The sequence below is a fragment of the Dysidea avara genome, chromosome 5, assembly GCF_963678975.1.
Source record: "Dysidea avara chromosome 5, odDysAvar1.4, whole genome shotgun sequence".
Classification (NCBI taxonomy): Eukaryota; Metazoa; Porifera; class Demospongiae; order Dictyoceratida; family Dysideidae; genus Dysidea; species Dysidea avara.
In genome coordinates, this window is record NC_089276.1 from 21533587 (window position 1) to 21555565 (window position 21979).

Genomic DNA, 21979 nt, shown 5'->3' on the forward strand with positions numbered 1-21979 from the left:
TTTTTAAATAGCAAGTTCAGATGATGAATAACGTGGAAGTAAAGAAAATGATTTCTGGGAGTGTCAACCCGAAAGATAAATATGTAATGATTCAGAAGCTAAAAGACAAAAATAAAAATGCACAATTGTTTGTGGTGTTTAGCATAGTGTATCATAAAAGTATCAAGGATCTTGTGTGTAAACTGTAGGACTAGTTCTAGTATAAAGGGAAAAACTGTAACTCTTGTTCTAAAGCAAATTTAGCAGTTGGGTTTGGACTAAACTGTGTACTAGTGTTAGCTTATATCCAGTAAAGAAGTACAGAACATTTGCTAAAACCATTTGTAAGTTATTGAACAAATTAATTTTCATGGGAAGCCATATAAGCGGACTGTACAGAGCACCCTTAAGTCGTAATAGTTTTATAGTTAGCTCAATATTTCTTGTTATAAAGGTTTGAAAGAGCTTTTGGAATCCCTTTGGCATGCCTCTCAAAATGTACTAATTCTAGAACGCTAATAAGATACTCACATTTATCTGTGTGTATATCTTGCTAACTAAAGTATTTCTCTGTGGACATTAGACACCTAGTTAGATGTCACATAAGGTGGAGGTTATCATGGTATAAACCCAGGGGCAGAGAAGACTCCTTTATTTAAGGGAGGCTGGGGTGTAGCCAGGGGATGACAAGTAAGCACACCAGCATGCAAAGCATCCCAATCTAGGGGATCTGGAAGCATGCCCCCAGAAAATTAGGCTATCTGAAATTGAATTTAAGAGTGATTTTAGCAGTTTATCAGCTAGAATACTATTATTAGCTTGACTGTCATCTTAGGATGACTGCTCTATTAGAGTATCTCGATCTTTTATATTAGTATCCAGTGGATCATATGGGATCTGAGAGCATGCTGTCCTCCCCAGGAAATTAGACTCTCAACATTATATCTGAGAGTAATTTCAACAGTCACCATTACATTAAATCTGTTGACTGGTGTATAAGGGTGACTGTTCTATTAGGATACGTATATTGATTTTGGAGCATATAGAATCCAGTCGAATTGTAGGTAGCTAAACATTTGTATAGTTAGCTATTCAGTGCAATACAATCAGAGATAATTTTTAGAGGGAATAAGCCCCTCCATAATCTTTTGACAGGGGCTAAGGCCTACCTTGCCCCCCTCCTATATAATTATATCGTGTAGTGTGGTATAATCACCATACTATACCTCTTATACAAGTAGTGTCAGTACCACTCCAGCTTCCATCATCTCCACATGTTCTACTGGTACTACCTCCTAGTTCATAACCATCATCACATGTGAAGGTACAAGTGTCTCCAGGATTAGCGTCAGTATCTCCTCCCAATGAACAATCAATATCTCCATTATCAGGAGCAGTAAGTGGTGGACATGTTGGAACTATAAGTACATACAATACTTTGCTATTAAACCTTTTCAAACTATCACATACATGAACATTATATAGTTCATGACAACAAGTCAAGATTCTAATGTACTGTAATCATTAATATGTTTATACAAAATTTGTTAGGGCTGAGGACTTGTGTATATGATTTGTTAGGATTAAAATATACTTACAAGTACACAAAAACCATCCAAAAAGTTACTGCAAGCATTATACGTACTCTAATATACATTATTCAGTAGGAACATAATAATGTGAACAGTTGTACAGATTAATAGTGTAGTGGCAGAGATAATGACAATTAACAAAAATAAAAATAAATGACATACTTAGTGTGCAAACAGTCTCAGTACCACTCCAACTTTCATCAATCTGGCATGACCTGGCGAAACTACCACTTAGCTCATAACCAGCATCACATGAGAAGGTACAAGTGTCTCCAACATTTGGTATTCTATCTGCTCCAACCGAACAATCAATATTTCCATTATCAGGAGCAGTAAGTGGTGGACAAGCTATACATTATACATAATGACAGCATAAACTCAATAAAGTGCTGTATACTTATATATATATGTATACTTTAGGACAGATTAGGCTTCCTTTAATTGTATTAATCAGAACTGGTGATGTGTCTATTTCCACCTATTCATCTTTCCAATTTTCACCTATTATGCTCCAAATTTTGCTCAAGAATGATTCTTTTTCCCAGAAATCCCTTGCCACCACCCCCAGTACTGGCTGAGGGGTGGTGGCAACACTCACTCTAATAGCGAGTGTTCTATTAAAGTATCTCAGTCAAGCTATTATTGAAGGTCTTGTGATCTCTATTATTCTTTGTGAATAACAGTACTTACAATTCAATACATTACCAAGTACTTACTACAGTGTATGTGTTGTTTACTAGGCACACCAGTATACAGGCATATAGGCTTGTTAGATATGAATTTGTATGCAACCATTCAGTCATTACATGATCTGTGACTCAATTCAATATTTTACATGTACTATCACATAAAGCAGCCAGTTCTGCTGCAATATAGCAATGACCAAAGAGCTATGTGCACAGTTGATTTTTCACATTGTATAATTTTATATATGTGGGAATTTAAAAATAATGCAATATACACACATGTAACTAACTTCTATTGCAGATTGCTTCAATAATCTGATCTGTCAACTTAATTACAGTGGGCAAATCAAAATTTCTTGAATTGAACACAAGTGATGGGTCACTAGCAATGGCATTCAATTCATCAATGTCAGCATTTCCCAATCCTACAGCATAAACTTCATAAATATCAGCTGCATGAAGAGCACGAGCAGCAGCTAGAGTATTTAGTTGATTGGTAGATCTTCCATCAGTTAAAACAATAGCAATGTGAGCACGTGCATCTCTTAATCCCATTGTACCATCTTGTGCACCGGATAGTAGAAGCTCCAAAGCACCTCCTGTATTTGTTGTAGAATCCAAAAATGGTAGGTTTCTAAGAGCTGGTATGAGAGTTGCAGCACTAGTGTGTTCCATCAAGTTAAATTCCAGTCGTACATTTCCACTGAATACTATCACTCCAACAAGGCTATCAACTGGACCAATAGTAAGGGAATTGGTTACATTTACAGTAAATTCTCGTATTATGTCCCATCTGTCTCTTCGAATACTTCCAGAACTATCCAGCACAAAAACTAAATCTATTCCAGCACTGTCACAAGCTGTAAACACAACAACACATAATTTATCTACACACATGGCCACGATGTAAGCTGATTAGTAAAGCAGTTCATAATTAAGCAATCTTTGTAGTCACTTATATGTCTACCCATGCATTCATTGCCATTAGCTACTTGCTATCATAAGGTTGTCTTCAAGCTGTATTGCACTATTATGTTAGCTCTTGAACTTAGTGTTCTGTGAATACAATGTATTTTCTAGTTGCACTGAAGTGCAGTGCAATTGTCATCTCATTTGACTAATTCAGTTATATTTGTTTGTTAAAGTTGGTTTGTTGGTAAAGCTTTCTATTGTGCTTTTCCCAATAAATTCTCTCACAAGACTGCCCTATAGTTTTGTCCACGTAAGTATGGGATGGTTTTCCTTTCAATTTTCTGGTAGTCTACAATGCCTGCACCATTGTTTTTCAGTTGTTAAAAGCCTGTAAAACCTAAAGAGAAAGTACTGTAAATCAGGAAAAATTCGCTGTCAAAAATTTTCGTCACTGGCTGTATTAAAATGACGAATTATTTTTAACTATATAATTAATTGCGCATACAAATAGCTATTAATGCATGGTTATTCTGTCAAAATTTTTTTGTCGATTATGCTAGCAACGAAAATATGCTGCATCAAAATTTTAATAGACGAAAATTTTCTGCACCAAAATTTTCCAGATTTATGGTAGTTCACAAAGTCTAAGCAGAGTCACTTCAGACTGCCAAAAGGAATCCACAAAATTTACCTGTGTGAAAGTTTAATACAAACTTCATTTCACTTTTACTTCTTACTTGCAAGCTGCTTTTACCATTTAACATTTAGCTCATGTGGGGTGCATACAGACAAACATACATACAGTGGGTAGATAGATTGGTAGATAGATACACACAATCTTTTTGGAAAACAATCTCAGTAAACCAGGCGTGGGCACACAGCCAGCTTTCACCCGGCTATGGGAGCATGCCTGGTTTGAAAACTATATGAGAGACATTACCTCTTATAATTATACTGTAAAGCTTCTCGGTTATATTTCTATGTAAACTGTGGGTACTCAACCCATCACCCAAGTATCCAGTATAGCATTATTATTTTACGCTATCAACTTATACTGTAACAAATAAAAGAATGCAGTGTGTGAAACTCACTCAGCATACCCACACAGGAAATTGTTGAAAATTCAACCCTTTGGATTGAATATGGAAATAGTTCTGACCAAAATTACTTGATCAGTGAAAGCTGTAAAATTATGTACCAGCTAAGTTTTATGACTATGTAGCTGTTGGCTTGTTGCTTTAGAACATTAATTTTGAGGAATCTTTTTGATGATAAGAGACTGACTACTGTATTTAGAGTAGCCGACTGTTCTATTAGGATATCACAATCTATTCTATGAAATTAGTGCTCCAATTGTTAAAGGCATGGTTGGTTCAATGCCTTTACTTTATTAATATTGTATTGTGAGAAGTGCATGGGCCAACTAGTTATATACATGCTTTACTCTTTGAGGTTTGTATAGGATCCTAAATTTGGCATGCCAGATGACTGCCTACTTTGTCTACCCTTATGGCCAATCCTGCCTCCTTGTATGGTATACAGTTGGCTTAACTTGCCTCTATTATTTCTTCTTGACTTCACATAGTCACTTATTGTATTTGACACTTGGTGTTACTGTTAAAAAATGGCGATGTATGTTTGACTATAAGTACATTTTGGACTGTTGTGGCATCTCACATAAGCTAAACAAATATCATACCTTTTCTACATATAGCAGCAGTACCACTCCAGGTCCCATCATCTCTAAATGTTCTACTAGTACTGCCTTCTACTTCATAATCATCATCACATGTAAAGGTACAAGTGTCTCCAGGGTTAGCTTCTCCATCATCTCCCAGTGAACAAACAATATCTCCATTATCAGGAGTAGTGAGTGGTGGACATGTGACCACTACAGGTAAAGTATAAACTTGCTAATGTTTGCTTATTTTATGATTTTCCAATCCTTTTCATGTAATTTCACATCCAAAGTTAATTTTGCAATAAGAAAATTTCAGTAATCATTCTAGCAACCAATATTTAGTAAACCATCTATTTTGGCACAGAAACAAAAATCTATCATGAGTTGGCTTTGCTATATGACTCAAATAATTAAACTCTGCCTTATTCTTAATAAACAGGCCTGCAGTGTAGAGTCAAGCTTGCATACTTGCATATATATGCACAAGTCTGATATGAAAGTCAACAACTTAAAATAACTGAAATAGATGTGATCATTTTAGCCAACCTTTTAAAATTAATCCAATGTGGAATGTGCCTTTGTGCTGGTAAACAATTGGTATATGAACAGAAAATAGCTGAGTATGTTGAGTCATGTTGAAAAAGCTTGTTTGATTAATCGTACTTTGCTTGGCAACACTTTTTTTTACAGCCCCAAGGCTGTTTTTGTTTAAGGATATCACACATTTTTGTCACTGAGTAAATCAATCAAGACCAAAAAATTAATGCTTACAGCTATCAGTTTATACAAACTGCCTTTGGCTATCACAACTTCAACAGTTATTGTGTGTATTGTATCATACATAGCTTGGAATAGAAGTAGTATGCATCCCCAAATTCAAAGAATGTAGGGTGGTACAAGTAGGCAGGCACTTGTGGCCTCTGAGCACCACTAAACGATCAACAGTTAGGTAAACATTTTGTTTATCACAACCTGTGCATAGCTCTAGTGCATGCTGTGTTTTGGGAGTGCATGCGGGCCAAGCTGACTCAGGATGTTAACTAAGAGCTTATAAGTGTCTTGTGACATTTATAGCTCCTATTTTCTCTCAGCCTCTAACACTAGTTCCATTCACACTAGATGACAAATTCAAAGTGGCTGAAATACCATGGCACCATGTAGTGATATTAAACAATAATGTGAACAACACGACTATGCAGTAATGCAGTATTGTGTTCACTTAGACAGTTTATCGTAAAATCTAAAAGTAGTTTCTGAACTTCTGCAAGTTATACTTACTTGTAATATTCTGTGTTGGTGTGGGAGTGGAATCTGCTACAGTGACAGTAAACCGTAGTGATGCTTTTTGAGATATTCCATCAGGAGAAAATTCAGCATCAATAAAGTGTGTTCCAGCTGATAAACCTGAAAATGTTTCACCTGTTGAACCTATGAAAAAGATATTAATTAACTGTAGTCCCTTGACATTACAAAGAATTTACACATACATGACTCAAATGTTCCCCCATCCAAGCTACATTGCCATGTCCCTTTAAGATTAGCATATAGCATTATGGTGGCTGTGTCTCCACTGGTAGAAGATGAACCATTGACAAAAATAGATGTAACTAAACAATGAAACAGTATATACATGTAATATGTGTACATGTGCACATACAGCATATCAGTTGACAGTATGAGTTAGGTATAATCAAGCACAAAGTACTTCCAGTGAAACACAAAACACTTACTACAAAATTATTTTCTATATATTGACTGATTGACTTACAACTATGGTTACGGCTGTACCTTTTGGTACACTGCTGTGCATACAATGTGTATCATTTCTTTTTACTGACAGCACAAGTTGGATATTTGTGCGCGGTTTCACTTTGTCATTAATCTACCTTACTCCCTCCAAGGGAAACCAATTAATTGATGTATTATTGCAAAACTAAAAACAGTTTAGCTAAAATAATAGCATAGCAATACTTAGTTTGTTAATTCTAGATGAATTAGCGCTAGCTGCATGGCACCTGGTTTTTAGAAGTAGCATACTATTCTTAGTCTCTGCCATATCCATTGAGTCCAAGTAAAGATCTGTGTGTGTTTAACATGATGGTTTGTTTTCCCATATACACTATTTTTTCCACAGGCCTACATACAACAAACTTTGAGTACTTTTTGGAACTATAACTATGTAATCTTTCATGTTAAGTCTTTCTTTGTGTCCATGACCCATGCATATTACAATATTAACATCTACTTTAAAGCAATTTGCTTCTTGTAGGTTCACTTTGCCATTGATCTTCTATAGTCTCTGCAAGAGAAACCAATGAAAACAACATGGTGATTTGATTGTAGCTGAACTCTCTATGGGGTACCTAACCCTGAATATAGGTATATACATATGTAGGTAGATTTTTGGAGACTCCTTTCAGCAGTTTAATTCAAAACCACTGCAACAGTCAACCATAAGTACACAACCAAGATACTCTACAAGTGTAGTCACCCTCTTGGAACATTCAGCTCTGTCACTCAAAGCGTTCAGCTATAATCAAGTCACCATGTAGAGAGTTCAACTCCAAACAAATTACCCTGTACAGAGTTCAGCTACATAGCAAGTCACCCTAGAGAATTCAGCTAACAACAAGTCACCAGTAGAGAGTTAAGCCACAAAAATATCATCCCATAGAGTGTGCAACTACAATAAAGTTACCCCAAAGAGTTCAGCTATAATAGTAACCCATAGAGAGATCAGCTACAATCAAGTCACCATGTTGTGAGTTCAGCCACAAAAGATCATCCTATATAATTATATTTCAGCCACTAACAAGCCACCCTGTATGTAGAGAGATCAGCCCCAAGTCACTTTTAGAGAGTTAAATTACAAGTAAGTCACCCTGTAGAGAGTTAAGCAATGTTAGAAGTCACCACGTAGACAGTTCAACTTGGAACAAGTCACTCTATAGAGAGTTCAGTCATGTATAAAATCATCCTGTAGATATTTCAGTTATATACACCAAGAGTACATAATGTAGAAAGAAGTGCCTATCTACCATACATCATATTAAATATATCTGCATACACAAATCTCAGTAACATTTAGGTTATCGTAAAAGTGTTTACATCTAGTAATTATAATCTGTATAACACTTATGCACAATACAAGCTTGTGTACATATGACCTGCTATAGACTAATTTGGCACCTTCTTTGAGGATGTTCTAACAGGAAAAGTGTACTTAACACACTCATTTTTGACCTGGTATGACAGTTGGATACTCTCTTTGCACCCTTCACAGGATTCAGTTACATAACAAGTCACCATAATAACTACATGGTAATCAATTTATTCAGTTTCATATTTAAAATCAGGGACGCCAACAAGGGGGAATGTAACTGGGCACTTTGACCTAGGCCCCACTTTGTAAGGGGCCCTCCAGGGGCTGCACAATAGCTATATCCACACATACAATAAAACTGAATGAACATACAACATGCAGTGTAAATCTTCCCTCTAGACTTGAAGACACAGGAAGCCTCAGTAATAGATACAATCTATTAGCCAGCAAGCTCAATAAGATCCATAGCAATAGGCATATTTCCAGGGGTAGCATACCATTTCTCATAATATATCTTATAAGGCGCTTATATAGAGCAGTGTGACACTGTAACTTTTTCATCAAGATCGAGATACTCTAATAGAATAGTCATCCTAATACAGCAGTCAGGAAAATATTCAGCTACTCTAACAAGCTGTAAAATCAGTCTCTCAGAAGGTACAGTGCTTAAAACTGTCCTAGGTATATCTACATGCATTTGGCAAAAATATTACAATAAAATTCAAGCTCAAGATACCCTAATAAAGCAGTCACCCTAATACAACAGTCAAATAAGTATTAATAATTATACTATTGAATCACTCGCATAATCAATCTCAGAGGGTCTAATTTCATGGAGGAGGCATGCCCCCTAGGTTGGCATGCTTTACATGCTAAAGGTAATCTAATCAAAAACAGCCAAGCTATAAAAAAAGGTGCGGCACCTAAAAGGCTATGGTGAAAAAAGATATGAAATCCAAGGTGGCAGCCAAGAAATGGCTGTGATTGTAGGTTAATGGTAAAAATTTTAATAACAACAATTTATGTGAATTTGTGTTTCGGCACCAAATTCATCTGAATTGTTGTTATTGAAATTTTTACCATTAACCTACCATTACAGCCATTTCTTGGCCACCACCTTGGATTTCACATCTTTTTTCACCATGGCCTTTTAGGGGCCACACCTTTTTTTACAGCTTGGTTGTTTTTGATTAGATATCATTTCTTTTTGTATTTATGTACCCCAAAGCCGGCCATAGGCTGGCTTTGGGGCTTTTTAACCTATCCTTTTTCTTTACCACAGGAAGAATAAAAAGACAAAGCAGATTTTTAATACTTCAACTGCTTTTGATTTTATCAGTAATTTTACAAATTATATACATATATTTATTGCATGTCTATTATTCCCACTGCTTGAAGTTTCTTAGTTTACTAGAGTGGTATATCCACAGTATATGGAACAGTTAATTGTTAGGAATTTTAGTAGCTTTTCAGTAAACCTGCATTCACTGATGTTTACTGAGAGTTTAAAATTTAGTAAAACAATTATGTTCCATATACTTAAAGTTACTGACATTTTACTATCAGTATAACTGGATACAACTACAGTAAAGCAGCTTAACAAATTAGTAAACTAAGAACCTTCAAGTAGTGTCCCTACTGGATAACTTGTTCGAATCTGATCTCTCTACTTAGGGACTTGAAATGTAGCTGAACTCTCTACAGGGTGATTTGCTTGTAGCTGAACTCTACACAGGATTCTCTCTAGAGGGTGAATTGTTTCTAGTTGATCTCTTTACAGGGTGATTTATTTGTAGCTGAACTCTCTACAGGGTGATTTGTTTCTGCTGATCTCTCTACAGTGTGATTTGTTTGTAGTTGAACTCTCTACAGGGTGATTTGTTTGTAGCTGAACTCTCTACAGGATGGTTTCTTTGCAGCTGGTCTCTACAAGGTGACTTGTTTCTAGCTGATCTTTCTACAAGGTAACTTCTCCTATTACAGGGTGATTTGTATCTAAAGCTGAACTATTTACAGGATGATCTGTTTGTAGCTGAAATCTCTACAGGATGATTTGTTTCACTTTGTAGTTGAATTCTCTACAGGATGACTTGTTTCTATATAGCTGATCTCTCTATAGGGTTACTAACTTGTTTCTAGCTGAACTCTCTACAGAGTGGGTTCTTTGTAGCTAAACCCTCTACAAGGTGACTTCTTCTAGCTGTTCTCTCTATAGGGTGACCTGATCTCTCTGCAGGGGGTGATTTGTTTGTAACTGATATCTGTACAGGTAGATTTGTTTGTAAGTGAACTCTCTACAAGGTGATTTGTTTGTAGATGATTTCTCTACAGGGTAATTTGTTTGTAGCTTAACTCTCTACAAGGTGATTTGTTTGTAGCTGAACTCTCTACGGGTGATGTGTTTCTAGCTGATCTCTCTACAGGGTGATTTATTTTGTAGCTGCACTCTCTACATAGTGATTTTTTTTCTAGCTGATCTCTCTACAGGGTGATTTTTTTGTAGCTGAACTCTCTACAGGGTGATGTGTTTCTAGCTGATCTCTCTACAGGGCAATTTTTTTTTTGTAGCTGAACTCTCTACACAGTGATGTGTTTCTAACTGATCTCTCTACAGGGTGATTTGTTTGTAGCTGAAGTCTCTACAAGGTGTTTTGTTTGTAGCTGATCTCTCTACAGAATAATTTGTTTGTAACTGAACTCTCTACAGGGTGATTTGCTTGTAACTGAATCCCCTATATTGTGTCTAGTTTCTAGCTGATCTCTCTACAGGGTGATTTGTACAGGGTGATTAGTAGTGTCTCATTATTGATTTTCATCATTTTGGTTTTTGCATATTTTTAAACTGTTTAGAAAGCCATAAATGTGTTAAATTCCAGCAGCACAATAATTATTGTTAGCATGCACAAAGGTGCTTGACAGACAGCCACTTTTCAAGTAAGTTTGCATGCAAGTGTTCTGTTAAACAGGAATGTCACTATAGTGACTCTCGTTACATGCATGTGTTCAAACGCATAGATCTCGAAAATGAACTATCCGAATATATGGTTTGGATTATGCTACTCTGTGGTTAATGGATATTATCCTAAGCTTTATCCGAGAATTGTAGCATAACCGATTGTGATATAAGGTGAATCTGCATTTGAAAGAATTTTCAGCTGTTTCTAAGACACCAATTATGATGATACTACCTGTCACAAAGGAAAGACGAAAATAATAAAGAATAAGTTATATGATATTGTATTGTAGATCTATCTTTTGTGAGTATATAGTTTTATGCAAACCTCAGGGGAATACACGGGTTAACAGGTCCCAAAGTTTTGTATTTCAAAATGTGTATTTTACGCTTCATTTTTAAGAATCAAAGCCACTATAGTGGCATTTGGGGCCAAATGGTTTGAACTTTTCCAGCTACTTTATATTTTCCAATTCTTCTACAAGATTCCACTTCCTCTGTTTACCATGTAAGCATTTAACAATTCACCATTATAGGTTGTTTTGTCAATGGTATCTTTTTCTGGAATTCTGTCCCACTTGATATATTTACTATCTGTACCTCATCAATCCCCCCTTAGACATGTGTTGTAGAAGTCTCCATGTACTGTAACAAAGCATCTGTAGTATAAGTTTTTGTTATTTAACTTTTTAAAACTAATACAGTTTATATAGTTTGTGGTGTTTTGTTTGTTTTTGTATCTCTGATTTTTGTAGGTAATACTAGCTATAGGCTTTGCCTTTTATACTCATCTCACCCTTTGTGGTGAAACAAATCAAAAGGTATGTGGCTCCTCCACAAAGGGGTGGGGAGTAGGAAAGTTTTTTTGCTCCAAATGCCCCATCACAAAGATTTTAACTTCTCTTCTAACTGGAGGTGGGGAGTATGAATGTTTTTTTTGCTCCAAGTTTTTTTTGCGCCAAATTCACCAAGATTTTGCATGCTTCACGTGCAAAATCTTGGCTTTCATTGATCTGTACTTGCTTTCCATCCCCTTTTGCATCAGTTGTGTTTGTGGTAATTAAAAATCACCACCTCCAGTTAAAAGTACTGACTTTATGACTCAGTTTAGTATTTTAGACCTAAAGAATGAGAATTGTACAAATTTTGGATCTAGTCTCACAGTTTTAATTCTACACTTCTTAAACTTTGTCATCTGCTACCTAAGTATGTTTGTAACAAAAGTATGGTAGTACTTTTCTGAAGTATTTTATCAATTGAGCTATTGAACTCTTTAAATTTTCTATGAAAAACAGTTATCTCCTCTTTTGAAGCCATAGTAGTCATTACTAAAAATCTGTTTCCATACTTTTAAAAATAATGTTATTACAAGCCACTGCAAGAATTTTTGGGGAGTTTCACAATTAGCTGTAGGAGGAGAATCGATTTTAGTGTTAAAATTACAGTGTTTTGTAACCATGCCATAATTTGTACATACTTAGAGGATTTCACTCAGATTTGCACTAAACAGAAGTTCATTGTCTCAATTACAACATGTGTTATTCATCAGGTGGAGAACAGTATCTGTGTTGGTTTTACAGCTTCATATAAAACACATAATTTTATTCACGGAAGCCATAGGACATAGTTGCTTGCCCCTTAAATCAAGACACACGATAGTGTGTCGTGCGGCCCAAGAAGCCGGCGCGCCACACCGTGAGTATATTAACAGGAAGAAAGAAAACGCAATTTTCACACCTATGTAGCTCTGTGATCCCTTATCCGATTGGAACCAAATTTGCTGGAGACGTGCCGCCCAGTTAGGGTAGTCAACATACCAAATTTGAAGAAAATCGCTCCAGCCATTTCCGAGATACGAGCGAACAAAATTTCGTTTTAATTTCTTCGTTTTCTTCTTCTTCTTCTTCTTCTTCTTCATCATCATCTTCTTCATTTCGCACACTTCGCAAAATTCGCCATAAAACACGAATGCGTGTTCAGATTTGGCTGAAATTTGGCACACTTAAAGGGCTCATTAAGGCGGATCTCCGTACCAACTTTGGTAGGAATCCGATGAACATTCACGGAGTTATGACCGATTATTTGCGTAAAATAAGGTCGAAGGTCTGTCACGCAGTTGAAAATTAATATGTAGATGGAGCAACCATCGTAGGAGTTCCTTTTTGTGGTTTGAAAGGAATCGGGATAAAGACCATGGAGATATGACACGAAACCCAACCTGTGTCAAAATTACGCGATCGATTTTTATGAATAAAAAAAACTATTAGTTTTCGTATCTACCAGGCAAACCGCTTAGAGCAACGAGCTGAAAATCAGTATGTAGCTGGAATAATCATCATAGAAAGTCCTTGCAGTAGTACAGGAGAATCGGATTACAAATCACTGAGTTATGATTCGAAAGGCAACTAGGTGCAGCAAATGCGAGATCGAGATACTCTAATAGAACAGTCACCCTAATAAAGCATTCAGCTGCATTTATAATTTACTCAGTTATATTACATTGTAAGTTATTCTGTAGGGAATTCAGCTACAAACAAGTCACCCTGTAGTCAGATCAGCTAGAAGAAGGTACCTAATAGAGAGTTCAGCTACAAATAAGCCATCATGTAGAGAGTTCAGCTCAAATAAATCACCCTGTAGAGAATTCAGCTACAAATAAAAATTGCCCTGTAGAGAGATCAGCTAGAAGAAGTTACCTTGTAGAGAGTTCAGTTACAAAGAAACAATCATCCAAAGAGTTTAGCTACAAACAAATCACCCAGTAAAAAGTTCTGCTATGAACAGATCACACTGTAGAGAGTTCAGTTAGAAACAAGTCATCCTGTAGAGAGATCAGCTAGAAGAAGTCACCTTGTAGAGAGTTCAGTTACACAGAAACTATCATGCAAAGAGTTTAGCTGCAAACAAATCACCCAGTAGAAAGTTCCGCTATTAACAGATCACACTGTAGAGAGTTCAGTTAGAAACAAGTCATCCTGTAGATAGATCAGCTAGAAGAAGTCACTTTGTAGAGAGTTCAGCTACAAAGAAACCACCATGTAAAAGAGTTCAGCTGCAAACAAATCACCTGTAGAGAATTCAACTACAAACAAATCACCTGTAGAAAGATCAGCTAGAAGAAGTTACCTTGTAGAGAGTTCAGCTACAAACAAATCACCATGTAGAAAGGTCAGTTACAAACAAGTCACCCTGTAGAGAGATCAGCTAGAAACAAGTCATCCTGTAGAGAGTTCAGCTAGAAGAAGTTACGTTGTACAGAGTTCAGCTACAAAGAAACTACCTGTAGAGAGTTCAGCTGCAAATAAATCGCCCTGTAGAGAGTTCAGCTACAAACAAATCACCCTGTAGAAAGATCAGCTAGAAGAAGTTACCTTGTAGAGAGTTCAGCTACAAACAAATCACCATGTAGAAAGGTCAGCTAGAAGAAGTTACCTTGTAGAGAGTTCAGCTACAAACAAATCACCCTGTAGACAGTTCAGCTACAAACAAGTCACCCTGTAGAGAGATCAGCTAGAAACAAGTCATCCTGTAGAGAGTTCAGCTAGAAGAAGTTACATTGTAGAGAGTTCAGCTACAAAGAAACTACCATGTAGAGAATTCATCTACAAACAAATCACCCTGTAGAAAGATCAGCTAGAAGAAGTTACCTTGTAGAGAGTTCAGCTACAAACAAGTCACCCTGTAGAGAGATCAGCTAGAAACAAGCTACCCGTAGAGAGTTTAGCTAGAAGAAGTTACATTGTAGAGAGTTCAGCAGTTTAGCTGCAAACAAATCTCCCTGTAGAGAATTCAGCTACAAACAAATCACCCTGTAGAAAGATCAGCTAGAAGAAGTTACCTTGTAGAGAGTTCAGCTACAAACAAATCACCCTGTAGAGAGTTCAGCTACAAACAAGTTATCCGGTAGAGGGATCAGCTAGAAGGATCACCTTGCAGAGAGGTCAGCTACAAAGAAATCACCCTGCTTCATCTTTTCTTCTTCCTGTAGTAAAGAAAAAAATGACAGGTTAAAAAGCCCTAAAGCCGGCCATAGGCCGGCTTTGGGGTATACAAATGCAAAAAGAAGTGAAATCTAATCCAAAACAGCCAAGCTGTAAAAAAAGAGTGCGGCCCTGAGAAAGGCTATGGTGAAAAAAGATGTGAAATCCAAGGTGGCGGCCAAGAAATGGCTGTGATGGTAGGTTAATGGTAAAAATTTTAATAACAACAATTCAGTGAATTTGGTGCCGCTTGGTCTTGGCACAAAATTCACTTGAATTGTCGTTATTAAAATTTTTACCATTAACCTACCATCACAGCCATTTCTTGGCCGCCACCTTGGATTTCACATCTTTTTTCACCATAGCCTTTCTGAGGGCCGCACACTTTTTTTACAGCTTGGCTGTTTTGGATTAGATTTTCTTATTGCAACTTTTTAGTTGTGAAAATATACAAAGAAGTAATTTGGAAATAAGTAAATACAGGTACAGTGAAACCTCTCTAGTATGGAAATTTTGGGACCAAGAATATTTGGTCACTTTTTGCTGTGATATAGAGGTTTTCCTTTTTCAGAGGTAATAAATGTGTTAACCAGACCTGTTGGGACCAAAAAGTGTGTTCTTATTATGGGCAACCTTCCTTATTCCACCATTTTGTAGCTATTCCCTTGTTTCACTACTTTTTTCCTTGGTCCCTAATCCAATTCCTACTTTTTCATTCTTTCTACTTGTTTGTTTAATTTTTAATAACGACACATTTAAGGAAAGAATTGCACCAGAAATTCCATAAAATTAATTTTGCATCAGAATGCGTGCCCCAACAATCAATAATGTGATGATAAAGGAGGTAGCCACTACACTTTGTTTCAAGCTATCCATCACCCATTTCATAGTAGTACAAATGAATAAAACAGTAAGAGAAGCATCTCTACAATCAATCTGGAAAATACAAGCGATTAGCCAACACAGCCACAGGGAAGCTGCATTGCATTGTCGCAAACTGACACCTTGCATTGTCAGCAAAAAGAAATGGAACACAAAGGAGGACAAGGGCAAGTCCATGATGCATGTATTTTACATACTAAGGTTGGCAAAAAGGCATATCTCGGGATGAAGCAATGTCTAACAGTGAAGAAATCAAGCCTATAGCCTTATCCATTGTCAAGTTATGCTTGACTGGAGGCATCAGTCAGTCAGCATAAAATTCTGTTGAATAGAATTTTTTTCCATAGAACATTTTGGAAAGGTTTGGGGTTGGTCTGAAAACATTTTTTGGCTTGGCTGTGCCTAACCAATACAGCTAAGTTGTCATGAAGGGAAATTGAGGCTGGTTTTAGGGTGATATTTTTGGCTGGAAGCCCAGTTCTGCATGATCCCTATACTACTAGTATTTTTAAAGATTGCTAATTTAAAAATGAAGTAGGGATCTATGCAACAAAAAGTAGTGAAACAAGAGAGGAATGATGATGTTACAGCATAGCTAGGTGGGAAGTCCCTGCTTTGGTATTGAACAAAATAATAATAGCTAATATGCCAAAGTAGGGACTTTCCCACTGAGCTATGCTGTAACACCATCATTCATCTCTTGTTTCACTACTTTTTGTTGCACAGATCCCTATTTCATTTTTAAATTAACAATTTTAAAATACTAGTTTGTTGTATTAGAGTATATCTCAGGTCAGCCAAGGGGTGAGCAGCTAGCTAGACCAATAAGGAGTGAGGTGATCTTGTTTACTGTTAAGAAAATAGCTAGATTGTTAAGAGGCGCAGTCTCCATACTCTTTCGCTATTAGTCCACGATCTTTAATAATTATTGATGGGCTGGTTTCCTTTACTCCTTTAATATTTTCAGCCACAGGAGGAATTGCTAATGAAGCAACCATGTTTTACAAACACCTTGCTTCCTTGTTATCGGATAAATGGGTCTCAAATTGGGGTGGATCCAGTGCTGCTTTGTCTTTTTCACTTCTGAGGTCAGCAATTAGATGTCTGAGGGTTCTAGATCCTCTTTGGCCACTCTTTAGGTTGAGGCAAGACTCCCATCAATTATACAGAAAATCTTATTGCCTTTTTTTCTTTGTACTTTTTAATTTGTTGTTCTTGTTATTTTATTGATTGTGAAGACAAAAAAATTGATGGCATGGTTGCGAACCTATCGCGAACGGGATCCCAGTCGCGAACTTGCAGATATCTAGATAGTATATCTCTTATGGTAGCACCAGGACTGAAGCACTTCTGAAATTCAGCTCGGAAATAATTCTGTGGCGTCTAAATATGTTGGTGTTGATACAGAAATTAACACCTCCATATGGTTTCATTGGATGAAGAAGAAGACAAACAGCCTGATTGAAGATAAAAGAAAAAGCAAGACGCAGACAGCCTACACTCGTCGGAACCCCAAAAGGAACATCCCACTGGTGAGTTTGTTATTGTGGTATAAAATGGTGGCCGTGCGCTGCTTCCTTTAGCCTTGCGACTGTGGTCAGTGAAACAGGCAGTGAGTGAGGCAGTGAGTCTAAAATTCAAGTTTTGGTGATTTTTTAAAATTCTGTATCCAGCTACCTGTGTTTTGTTATATTTAATGCTGTTTTTTTTATATTATATGGACTAGTACTATTCCATAAAGGTGATTTTCGTCACACAAAATGTCTCTACGGTGATTTTTAAAGGTAGAATTTTGGGCGGCGCACGAAATTTTCAAATGGATCCCTACTTAAACACTACAACCATACCATTTGATACAGTACTATATACCGTACTGTATGATATCAATACACACATCAATACAGAATATAGCATGTGCGCACATTGATTAGCTGATCACTATACTCAAGGCAACAGAGGTGCTATTATTGAAATCATTCTGTGACAAAAATTGCATCTGTCACAAATATGCCAAACACTCTTGTCTACATAACAACCCAGACTCTCACTTGGCTAATGCAATCATACACAATTAACACATTTGACATAAACCCAGGGACTCGGTGCAGTCAGGCTGCTTGATATGACTAAGAATTTGTTAAAGTAATAGAAATGCAGCAGCTAGCTTCCTCACTAAGGCAGACGCAGGTGTACTTATAGCACCTACAGTATCCAGCAATGTCCTGGCCATGGGCTGCCAAATTTAACCTCAAACTATGCATAGCTCTAGTGCATGCTGTGTTGCGGGAGTGCATGCCGGCCAAGCTGACTTAGGATGTTAACTAAGAGCTTATAAGTGTCTTGTGGCATTTATAGCTCCTATTTTCTCTCAGCCTCTAACACTAGTTCCATTCACAAATTCAAAGTGGCTAAACTACTATGACACCATGTAGTGATATTAAACAATAATGTGAACAGTACAACAAAGCAGTAATGCAGTATTGTGCTCACTTGGACAGCTTATCATAAAATCTACTGTACTCAAATCAAACTCTTGATCAGATTCCACTGGAGAACACCGAACATCCAGGGTATGGTTATCACAATCCAGATCATAAAATGTATCACCAGATTGGCCTGATTAACATACAGTATGTAAGTATTAATTACAATGCATGATATTAACCAGATTCATACATACATTGCATATAAGGTCCACCATCCAAACTGCAAGTGAATGTTGATGGAATAGAGACAGTCAATGTAATGGTAGCATTTCTCCCCCTGATTGATAAGGATATGCTGGCTGATTCTGTTTGCATTTAAAATGAAAGTAGTTTCTGAACTCCAGCAAGTGATACTTACTTGTAATCGGTGTTGGTGTGGGAGTGGGGTCTGCTACAGTGATAGTAAACCGTAGTGATGCTTTTTGAGATATTCCATTAGGAGAAAATTCAGCATCAATAATGTGTGTTCCAGCCGATAAACCTGAGAATGTTTCACCTGTTGAACCTATGAACAAGATATTAATTAACTGTAGTCCCTTGACATTACAAAGAATTTACACATACATGACTCAAATGTTCCCCCATCCAAGCTACATTGCCATGTCCCTTTAAGATTAGCATATAGCATTATGGTAGCTGTGTCTCCACTGGTAGAAGATGAACCATTGACAAAAATAGATGTAACTAAACAATGAAACAGTATATACATGTAATATGTGTACATGTGCACATACAGCATATCAGTTGGCAGTATGAGTTAGGTATAATCAAGCACAAAGTACTTCCAGTGAAACACAAAACACTTACTACAAAATTATTTAGTAGAACCTTCTATATATTGACTGATTGACTGGCTAATTCAGAGAAGCATAACTCAATGACAACTATGGTTACTGCTGTACCTTTTGGTACACTGCTGTGCATACAATGTGTATCATTTCTTTTTGCTGACAGCACAAGTTGGATATTTGTGCATGGTTTCACTTTGCCATTGATCTACCTTACTCTCTCCAAGGGAAACCAACTAATTGATGTATTATTGCAAAACTAAAAACATTTTAGCTAAAATAATAACATAGCAATACATAGTTTGTAAATTCCAGATGAGTTAGCTAGCTGCATAGCACCTAGTTTTTAGAAATAGCATACTATCCTTAGTTTCTGCCATATCCATTGAGTCCAAGTAAAGATCTGTGTGTGTTTAACATGATGGTTTGTTTTCACATATACACTATTTTTTTCCACAGGCCCACATACAGTGAACTATGAGTACTTTTTGGAAATATAACTACATAGTCTTTCATGTTAAGTCTTTCTTCATGTCCCTGACCCATGCATATTGCAATATACTTTAAAGCAAATTTGCTTCTTGTAGGTTCACTTTGCCACATAATGTTTATTGTAGCTATTACGAGTGTTTAAAGAGTTCAGCTATATTACAAGTAACCCCATAGAGAGATCAGTTACAATCAAGACACCATGTTGTGAGTTCAGCTACAAAAGACCATCCTGTATATATTTCAGCTACTAACAAGTCACCCTGTATGTAGAGAGATCAGCCCCAAGTCACTTTTAGAAAGTTAAATAACACCCTGTAGAGAGTTCAGCAATGTTAGAAGTCACCATGTATACAGTTCAACTTGGAACAAGTCAACCTGTAGAGAGTTCAGTCATGTATAAAATCACCCTATAGATAATTTAGCTACAAACACTAAGAGTACATAATGTAGAAAGAAGTGCTTATCTACCATACATTATTAAGAATGAGCCTGTAAAGTATATCTGCATACGCAAATCTCAGTGACATTTAGGTTATCGTAAGAGTGTTAACATCTAGTAATCATCATCTGTATAACACTTATGCACAATGCAAAGCTTGTGTGCATAGGACCTGTTATAAACTAATTTAGCATCTTCTTTGAGGATGTTTTAACAGGCAAAGTGTACTTAACACACTCATTTTTGACCTGGTATGACAGTTTGATACTCTCTTCCCCCATTATTCACTCTTGACAGCACCTTGTACAGGGTTCAGTTGCATAACAAGTCAGTGTAATAGCTACATGGTAATTTATATTCAGTTTCATATTTATAATCAGTGTTGCTAACAGGAGGGGCATTTTGACCTGGGCCCCACACTGTAAGGGGCCCCAAGGGGGTCTCCAGGGGCTGCACAATAGCTATATCCACACATACAATACAATTGAATGTACATACAGCAGTGTAACTCTTCCCTCTAGACTTGAAGACACAGGAAGCCTTAGAAATAGATACCATCTATTAGCCAACAAGTTCAATAAGATCCATAGCAATAGGCATATTTCCAGGGGTAACAAACCATTAATATTTTATCATAATATACCTTACAAGGCGCTTATATACAGCAGCGTGACACTGTGACTTTTTCATCAGGATCGAGATAGGTATATGTCCTAGGTATATGTACATGCATTTGGCAAAAAGGTTTCTATAAACTTCAAGCTCAAGATACTCTAATAGAGCAGTCACCCTAATACAACAGTCAAATGAACATTAATAATTATACTGTGATAAACTATTGAATCACTCTCATAATCAATCTCAGAGGGTATAATTTCCTGGAGGGGCGGATGTGCCCCCTAGGTTGGCATGCTTTGCATGCTAAAGGTAATACCTTTATCAGCTATAGGGGCCCCACATTCTAAATTAATTTGCTCTGAACCTCCTAAATTCTCTCAGTAGCCCTGCTTAAAATAGACACACAGTTGTACACCAATACTCAGTGATTCCTGTGGTAAAGAGAAAATAACAAGTTAAAAGGAAGTCACAAAGCTGGAGCTTGATACATGGAGTGAATATGGCAATGTCAAAACAACCAAGCTTTGAAATAGGACACATGTGCAATCAAATATGATTACCAAAAATGGCTGCAATGATGCTAATACCAATCATTTTTAATGGTGTAATTATTGAAAATGATCAGCATTAGCATTACTACAGCCATTTCTTGATTGCCACTGTTGATTTACAACTTGGGTCATTTTGGAAGGCTGCACCATTTTTTCACAGCTTAGCTGTTTTGGTATAGATTACAAATCAACTGACATAATACCATTGCAGCCATTTCTTGGCTACCACCTTTGATATTATATCTTTCTTATGCTAGCCTACAGTATTTTTAAAAGACTGCACCCTTTTAATAGCTTGGCTGTTTTGTATTAGGTAGACATCGTTTCTCTTTGAGTTTGTACAGCTATGGTGGCTTTTGTCTCTTTTTTTTTTCCTACAGGACTGAATGAAAAACTTGATTTTGAGATACATTTGTGCTCTTTTACAATGTACTCCTGTTTTGCTTCCTTTGAGGTACAGTTTCAATAGTATACATGGATAAAAAAACCTTTTTAAACTGCAGTAGACAAGAAATGTACATACCTAATATACAAGTAATGTCAGTACCACTCCAGCTTCCATCATCTCCACATGTTCTACTGGTACTATCTCCTAGTTCATAACTATCATCACATGTGAAGGTACAAGTGTCTCCAGGATTAGTTTCTCCATCATCTCCCAGTGAACAATCAATACCTCCGTTAACAGGAGCAGTTAATGATGGACATGTTACCACTACAGGTAAAATAGCAAACTGTTTTATATTTGTGTATTTCCAAATTACTTCTATATAGATTTTCACACCTATCACCTAAGTTAGTTGACCATCCATTTTGGCACAGAAACAAAATCAAATA

At 36.7% G+C, this 21979-nt stretch overlaps 1 protein-coding gene across 2 annotated transcripts in view; it reads right to left on the minus strand.

The window, feature by feature from the left end:
• The window catches only part of LOC136256190 (sushi, von Willebrand factor type A, EGF and pentraxin domain-containing protein 1-like), a 64878-nt gene that overhangs the window by 30004 nt on the left and 12895 nt on the right, over positions 1–21979 (minus strand). For both annotated transcript variants that reach the window (XM_066049137.1, XM_066049138.1), the window contains exons 11-21: positions 21666–21857; positions 18819–18938; positions 18613–18759; positions 18449–18559; positions 18259–18384; positions 6338–6457; positions 6129–6278; positions 4869–5060; positions 2548–3117; positions 1734–1919; positions 1206–1397 (exon numbers count right to left, since the gene is read on the minus strand). In XM_066049137.1, coding sequence (XP_065905209.1) covers positions 1206–1397; positions 1734–1919; positions 2548–3117; positions 4869–5060; positions 6129–6278; positions 6338–6457; positions 18259–18384; positions 18449–18559; positions 18613–18759; positions 18819–18938; positions 21666–21857 — 2106 coding nt within the window. The remainder of the gene's footprint in view (positions 1–1205; positions 1398–1733; positions 1920–2547; positions 3118–4868; positions 5061–6128; positions 6279–6337; positions 6458–18258; positions 18385–18448; positions 18560–18612; positions 18760–18818; positions 18939–21665; positions 21858–21979) is intronic.